Source organism: Phaethon lepturus, unplaced genomic scaffold, assembly GCF_000687285.1.
Source record: "Phaethon lepturus isolate BGI_N335 unplaced genomic scaffold, ASM68728v1 scaffold6607, whole genome shotgun sequence".
Lineage (NCBI taxonomy): Eukaryota > Metazoa > Chordata > Aves > Phaethontiformes > Phaethontidae > Phaethon > Phaethon lepturus.
Window position 1 is genome coordinate 1 of NW_010553926.1, and position 8,226 is coordinate 8,226.

Sequence of the window (8,226 nt, forward strand, 5' to 3'; positions counted from 1 at the left end):
ATATTTTATATAATTTTATATATTGTATAAATATAATAAATAAATAAATAGTTTATTTTTAATGTTTCAATGTAGCGTGCCATTAAAGAGTTTGCTTTTAGCTGTGGACCACACTTCTAGTTTATCCTTCTCTGATTTCAATCTGAGCACTATTGGAAGATTAGCAGAGTATGTTTTTCTTCTGTTTAGAAATATACATGCATTTTTATTTCGGATCATTCTACTGGAACTGGTACACAGTCCTTCAGAAATTGGTTCTCCAACTTGGGGTGCCCAAAGTTTTGCAGCTGACTGCATAATTAGGAACCTCACCGTGGATCAGCTTTTGATAAAAATACCATTGATTGTACTCAGTAAACTTCAGCAGCATTTTGCTTCTAATTTACTTCCATAAGATATCCAGAAAGAAAGTGCTTCTGCATAAAATAAAATTAAGATTCTGTTAGGAAATAAGAAGGCTTTTATTTATTTTTTTTATAGGAGTATTAGAGTACTGTGATACAGGTTGCTGGCAAGGAAAGCACTAATTTATGTTAATTTTCTTAATGCAGACGAAGATCCTTCTCTGGACAGTTGACCAAAGAGGTGTCTTTGGAGATGGTAGAGCTGAAGGAGAAAGTAGCCCCTTTCCTCCTTCCCCATTCCAGAATTTAGAAGTTGTCACAACTCTGGGTGTTGGTGGCTTCGGAAGGGTTGAGCTTGTAAGATGTTTGTTTTAAACATATTCAAGTAGTTCTCTGTCTTAGATGATTGAATTAACTGCTGAAAAATGTGAAGGATTTTAATATTCCCCATGGCTGTGCCTCAGGCAGAGGTGATTCTATATAAAGCAATGCATAATTAAAAAGTTTTTTCAGAACTTCGATGTTCAAAGAAAAAAATCCATTCTTGTGTGCTTTCATTTCCTGCTGTTAATAGTATCTTCCAGGTCACTAGACATATATGTTCATCAGTTTGTCCATGTGGAGTTTACAGATGCGCCTACCTGGACTGTGTTCCCTGAATTACAGGCCTTTTCCCAAATTTCTCCCTGCACCTGAAGTAATCTCCAGCATCACAAGGTCTATGCTGTTAAAATTGCTTTGGTATGCCCCACAGCAGATATAAACAGTGTGATCTAGCTCTGAGCTGTGTTGACTTTAAAATTTCTAACAATTTGTAATGGCTCTTTTGAGTCATATTCAATAACATGAACAGCTGTGTTTCTGGGATGCAAAGAGCCTCATTAGACTAAAGTCTTAAATTCCACTCTCCTATGGCTGAGTAACAAACATCTGAAAAAACCGCAAACGCTTCTTGTGCAGGCTGCTGAAGGTAATGGTTAATTAAAGAAACTGTGATTTTAGTGAAGTTAATAATCCTTTACAATCCGTCAATTGTTTTATTCTGAGTCATGCTCCACAAAACAGATTTCCACACTGGTTGACTGCCAGCTTGGAAATTCTACAGCATTACCTGAATAATAAGCTAAAAGTGGAGTTCACAGCCAGCTGTGATAGCTGCTTCCTTGGTTTCCTGGAACCCCTGTTTTAATTTCTGCCTTTTTATTGCCTACTGGACAATATTTCAGTGTAATGCAAAATAATTTGTAAACATTCTTCATAAACTGCCTCTGCTTTTTGTTCTTTTGTATTATGCTAGTGTTTGGAAATGTTAAATTTAAATTAGGACCCGTTGTGGTATAAACTCATTTTAAAATATAGTATCTATCCAAACTGCTGTTATTTTGTATACATAAAATGAACACAGGGGCCATTTCTTTTAATTTTACAAGAGGGGACTGGGACACTAAAAAGATCTGATGGTTGACTTAAAATCATACAGAACAGTTCTGCAGAAAATCTGGAATTTGCCCCTTGTTACAGTCATCAATTTCAGTCCTGTGTTATGTTGAAAAAGATGGATATCAGTGTACCTATTGAGAACAGATTGGTAAAACATCCTTTCTTTGACTCACATGTACTTTCAATTTTTATTCACAGATTAAAGTGAAAAATGAGAACATGGCTTTTGCTATGAAGTATATAAAGAAGAAGCATGTAGTGGACACCAAACAACAAGAACATATCTATTCTGAGAAGAAAATCCTTGAGCAGATATGTTCTCCATTCATTGTAAAGTAAGTTGACCATAAGGTTCCCTTAAAAGCTGACCACCAGTTGACCCACTGGACAACATTATTAAGAATGAGGTTTGACATATATGAGTTCTGGAGGAAAAACATTGCAAGTCTTGCATTTTATTTTGCTTTTCCTAAATTGCTGCTGTTTGTCTCCACAGACTATATCACACATTCAAAGATAGTAAGTATGTATACATACTACTGGAGGCTTGCCTTGGAGGGGAATTATGGAGCTTGCTGAGAGACAGGTAACAGCAAAGAAAATGGAACTTTGTCCTTTAAAATCACCAGTCAGCTCCATATGTCTGTTGAGTAGGTTCCATATTCAAGGGCTGTTCTATGAAAAGATGTTTGGTTCAGTTTTCAACCACACGAGTGATATACTGAATGACCGTGCAAAAAAGCCATTAATATTCTGGGTATTATATGTTATCTAGTTAATGAGGGAGGCATTTTTAGAAGTTAATTGTCTGCAAGGATAGTGATTATTTTGTTCCAGAGGCAGCTTTGATGAAGCTACTACCAAGTTCTGTGTTGCGTGTGTGACAGAGGCTTTTGACTATCTACATCACATAGGGATTATCTACAGAGATCTGAAGCCAGAAAATTTACGTTTGGATGCTGAAGGATATATAAAACTGGTAAGATGTAATCCTTTTGTAATGTTATCCTTTTGTGCCTGTATCCTGTCTCCTTGCAGGTGGGATATAAATAGACAGCAAGTAATTATAGTACCAGGATCTCAGAGTTTAATAACCCTTACGCTTCAGTACAAAAAAGGACAGACTACTCATTGCACAGTGAGAAACAAAGGCATTGCAAAGCCATTGCAAGCCACAGACAAACTGGGGATTTGCAGCCTCTGAGAGCTCTTGCCACAGCAAAAATAATTTCTGCCAGCAGCCAGTCTTAATGTAAAGGCAGGAACCACATCTCCCTGGAGCAGAATTACCTCCCTGTTCAGCCTCAAGCAATTATAGGTTCTACATTATCTGTGCATAGAGGGAACACAGTAAAGATCTCCTGCTGTACTTGACTGTGACTGCGAAAAGTGCAAAGAGGATACCCTTCAAAGAGCTTGAAACATCCACTCTGAGGTGTCGTGGTTTAGCCCCAGCCGGCAACTAAGCACCACGCAGCCGCTCACTCACTCCCCCTCCCACAGTGGGACGGGGAAGAGAATTGGGAACAAAACTCGTGGGTTGAGATAAACACGGTTTAATAGGACAGAAAGAAAGAAGGGAACAACAATGATAATACCAACAAAGGAATGTAGAAGAACAAGTGATGCCCAATACAGCAATTGCTCACCGCCCCGTGATCGACAGCCCGTCCCCGAGCAGCGATTTCCGCCCCCCGGCCAACTCCAGTTTATGTACTGGGCATGACGTCGTATGGTAGGGAATATCTCTTTGGTCAGTCTGGGTCAGCTGTCCCGGCTGTGTCCCCTCCCAGCTCCCCGTGCACCCCCAGCCTGCTCGCTGGCAGGCCAGCACAAGAAGCTGGACTGTCCTTGACTGCTCAGCAATAACCCAAAACATCAGCACATTATCAACAGTTTCTCATCCCAAATCCAAAACACAGTCTCACACCAGCTTCTGTGAAGAAAACCAGCTCTATCCTGGCTGAAACCAGGACAGAGGACAATGAGTAACCCACCATTTTCTGTGGTCTGCAAATCTCATGTCCTCAAGGAAAGCATTGGTTGTTCTATCCAAAAGGAAAATAATTTATTAAATTACTCACAAGGATAATGGATCTGTTCTGTAACATTCAGTAGTCCAGTGGAATTACTTCTTTCTGCTTCACAACACCACTGTGTAATTGTTTTAGCTGTAAACTGCCAACTCTGAGATCTTTGTAGGAGGTGAGGAAGCAATTAAGACCTTAAGGCTTCCCAGTGCAAAACAACTCTACTTATGCAACATATGTTGATTTTGAACAGGTTGATTGTGGATTTGCAAAGAAGATCGGATCAGGGCAGAAAACCTGGAGATTTTGTGGAACCCCTGAGTATGTTGCCCCTGAAGTAATTTTGAGTAAAGGCCATGACTTCAGTGTGGATTTTTGGTCCCTTGGAATTCTTGTGTATGACCTCCTTACTGGCAGGTAAGTGCCTCCTACTCCAAGTTCTTACTTTGTTTGTTTTTAGAAACATTTCCAAGGTTATTTTAAAAATAAAGAGTTTGAGTTTTTCCCCACCACTAAACAGGACTGACTTGCAAAATAATACTTCTTTTGTCCTCTTATGCATGTCTTATCTTCCATCATTTCAGAAACGCCACGGACAAAGTGACATATTCTGAATTCTGGTTTATCCATCCAAGGAAAGGGCCAGACACCAGCTATAAGTGGCTGGTGTAGAGCTCCTTTAACTGATGATGATGTTTCCTGTGAGGAACAGCTCACAACAGACTGTTCTTTTCTCCTTTAGTGGGTGACAGTGTACAGTGGGGTGGGTGAACTCTAAGCAGGGCTCATTCTTTGCCTCCATGCACACTTCTGTGACAGCTCTTTGTGAATGCTCAATGGCAGTACAACATGGAAGCTTCTCTGAGTTAGGATGGAGGCGGAGCTAGCTTAGAGGAACACATATGATCATGCGTTTTCCATGGTACCTACATGCAGCTTCTCAGCTTCAAACCTTTCTAATATCTTAAACAGACTGAATGGCTGAAGGTTGTAAAACTAGGAAGGTGAGTTTTAATTCCATATTCTCAAATGTTTGCTTTGATGAGAAATGGCCACATCTGCTCTTGACAGCCATTCCATTTATCAGTGTTGCTTTCTTTTTCTAGTCCACCATTCTGTGGGGCTGATCAAATGATGACATATAATTTGATTCTCAAAGGCATTGAGAAGCTGGATTTTCCTAAAATAATAACAAGACGACCTGAGGATTTGATCCGCAGACTCTGCAGGTAGGAGGGGTGGTTTGTTGCAGGGTCTGGGTGTAGGTAGATTGAGCTATTTAAGATCCAGACTAGAGTGTTGAATTCCTGACAACTTAATTTAAAATTGTTATGCCTAGCATGGTGTATTCTGATTATATTCAGTACACATGCATGCCTCTGAGTGTGTGTCACACCTCTTACTCTGCAAGAGGTATCTACAAATGCAGGCTCTGAGCTTTCTCTGTAGCTGTGAATATTTTCTGAAACACATCTTAAGGAAAACTTATTAAGTGTGGGCTGGGGAAAAAGCCAAAGAATTTTATTTTATTATCAAGAGCAATGTTTTAAAAAAATGCTTCCAGAATTACTTAGGCATATAGCTCCTACAGAAAGCATAGGGCACTTAAAGACTGACTTAAGCCCACTTGAAAATGTGCAAAACGGTGGTATTTCAAAAGGGCCAGCATAACTCAGAAGCATTAGTGCATAGTGGCATGCAGAACCTGTGGCTGGTGACACTGCTGAATTTGAACTCCCAGCTCCAGTGGGATTTCGGCCACAGCACTAGGAATAGTATACACCATACTTTGCACAGCAGAATTGAAAGTATCTTTGTAGCTGCAAATTTTGGTCTGCCTCCTTTTGTAACTCATGACCAGACCCGCTGGCCAAGAAAATAAATGTGTGCAACTAAAATTGAACCAGTTGATTTCCCTCTGCTGCTTCTTACAGTAGAGTGACACTGTTCTGGCTTCCTGGAAGGTTTCTCCATCCTCTCAAAAGAAAGGAGTGGTGAGCGACACCTCATTATGTCTCCTTATGAGACCACATGTTGTAGAGACCATCCCTGTGTAACTGTTAAATGCAAGCAGTTAGGACCTATAAGTGCTCTTTTAAAAAAAATAAGAATATTTTTAAAATTCTTATCCTTAATCTTTTTCTCTTTTTTTAAGGCAAAATCCTACAATCTGAGGAATGGAATTAATGACATCAAGAAGCACAGGTAGATGAAAGAGACTGCCAAGAAGAAAATTTGGGGTTTAATTTGAAAATATTTTTAATATTTTAGAACCCAGTCCGGCTTACACCCATAAAACTCCAGGCACTTTCAGGCAGATTGCGTAAGAGACATCTCTGTTACTATCGAGTATATTTGCAACTACAGCAAGCAATGATATGAACATAAATCCTCAGCATGATTATCTACAAACATCTTGTTGTTTACTGTTTTTGTCGCAGGTTGCTGATGTAGGAGTTTAATTCAGTTCTCGAGAAATCAATGCGAGTTCAGCATCTGCCTTTTAGACTTCCCGACCCTTAAACAGTTGCTTTTTAAGAATGGTAGTTAAGAGCTCCAGAGCAATATTAGGTTGTTGTCCTCTTTCTTCTAATGAAGAAAGTCCTATGTGGATTAAACATTTCCTGCTTTTTCTTCTTATCTGAGTTGTTTCTAAACCCTGCAGTTTGTGCTTGGGAAAAGAAATGCTTTGACTTTTCTGCTTGTCTCCCTCTTCTCATATTGTTAAAAGAGGGTGGAATTCCAAGGTGACGCATACATCTTTGTATGGCTGTGCTTACGCATATATTAACCTGCCTGTCAACTGGCATTTCTACACAGAGGAGATGCAATGTATCTGGTGGTCCTGAAGCTCCCCCTGCTACCACTCCCTTGTATGGCAATGACAGTGCTCGTTTCTTCTTTCTAACAACTGTTTTGTCACATGGACAGAATTTGTCATGAAAAAATTACATAGCCCTTGTTCACATGTTTTTCAGCTGTTAATAGTATAATGACAGAAACCAATCTGTCTTTCTCTCTTGGTCTCTCCCTGTCTCGCATTTCTTTTTAATCAGGTGGTTTTGTGGTTTTAACTGGGATGGTCTGAAAGTGAGGAAATTAACATTACCTTTAAAAAGAGAGGTATTGGCTTTGGCTTTCAATATCATAACGCTTTACTAGTATAAAAGTGTTTGGCTACAAAGGAAGAACTGATGGTGGGAGTGAGATTTTCCAAAGATGCATTTGTATTATTATAGCTCACCCTTTTTAGTGAAAATCAAATGAAAAGAGAGACAGCAAGCGATACATAACTTAAATTGAGTTAAATAATGGAAATATTATTCTGCCTATGTACTTTGCATTTGATTTTCACCATTACTAGAATAAATGGTGTTTGGTCAGGAATGAATACTGAAAAAACATGTTTTCCTCAGTAATGGGCACATTATTAAGAGGCACTGTTCATATTACTGTGTGGAGTATAAATTCCTGTTATTCTCTTACTATTAAATTACAGCACATCCTTGAATAAGTTTTAAATGGCCCTTTTCTCTTTGCCCTAAAATCAGAAAAGATTGAGGGTGAAGAATTTGAAACTCACTTTGAACTCAATTCAAAACAAAAAATAATTCTGAGATCTGCTTTGAGTAGCTACTCCATGAGTGTAGACTTGGTCTTAAACAAATTTGAATCAAAATTGGACACAGTGTGGCCCAGTGTTCTTACTGACTTTATAGAGCTTTGGGTGAAATCTAGGATTTGATAGTATTTGGGGAGTGTTTTTGTATAAGGAGGCTAATGCCATTGTTCTGTTGTACAATTTAATTACTGGAGGTTTATTGTTTAAAGAACAAGAAATTGCATCCCTTGAAAGAAGTCATGCCAGCCTTTCATTCTTCCACTGGTAGCAATAAAAATGATGCATCATCAATGGAGAGCATTTTCAAAAGTTACCTTCTGAAACAACTGTTTGTTTGTGTTTTTAATGTCCTAGTTGTCTGGACCGACTGATTACAGCTACTTTGACAGCTATCCACCTGAAGAGGGAACCCCTCCAGATGAACTTTTAGGCTGGGACAAGGATTTCTGATATTTTTTTTTTCTTCCAGGACATTTGTAGAGACTCATAGGCATCAGTTCTAAACCTGTTCTCTTGTTTCTTGCTTAAAATCAAGTTACACAAGTTTTGTGACAAACACAATTTTCCTTGAAGGACAGAAGACAGTGTAGCAACCAGAACTTGTTTGGATAATGCACCAAAATCTGTGTGCATCTATAACAAGGGCATGCATTCAGTCAGCAGACGTAACCTCAGGGTTTTTCATACACAGTGTCTCTATGAACGTTTTCAGACACTGTACATCAGATGTATGGTTTTGCCATTGGAAATATCACTAGCTGATATTTTGATATTAACAAGGTTACCATAT

General features: G+C 38.9%; 1 protein-coding gene across 1 annotated transcript; it reads left to right on the top strand.

Annotated features, from left to right (window-relative positions):
- The first annotated feature begins 597 nt into the window (after nucleotides 1-597).
- On the top strand, nucleotides 598-7,886 carry PRKG2 (protein kinase, cGMP-dependent, type II). The gene is made up of 10 exons (XM_010291658.1): nucleotides 598-618; nucleotides 1,983-2,119; nucleotides 2,281-2,370; nucleotides 2,622-2,763; nucleotides 4,068-4,231; nucleotides 4,921-5,043; nucleotides 5,154-5,199; nucleotides 5,970-6,019; nucleotides 6,871-6,937; nucleotides 7,791-7,886. Exons 1-10 carry the CDS (start codon nucleotides 598-600, stop codon nucleotides 7,884-7,886), a joined length of 936 nt encoding a protein of 311 aa, XP_010289960.1.
- The last annotated feature ends 340 nt before the right edge of the window (nucleotides 7,887-8,226 follow it).

Coding starts and splice junctions, on each gene's coding strand:
- PRKG2 (XM_010291658.1), top strand. CDS start 598: ATGGTAGAGCTGAAGGAGAAA. Junction 2,120..2,280: donor TGTTCTCCATTCATTGTAAA/GTAAGTTGACCA, acceptor TTGTCTCCACAG/ACTATATCACACATTCAAAG. Junction 2,371..2,621: donor TGGAGCTTGCTGAGAGACAG/GTAACAGCAAAG, acceptor ATTTTGTTCCAG/AGGCAGCTTTGATGAAGCTA.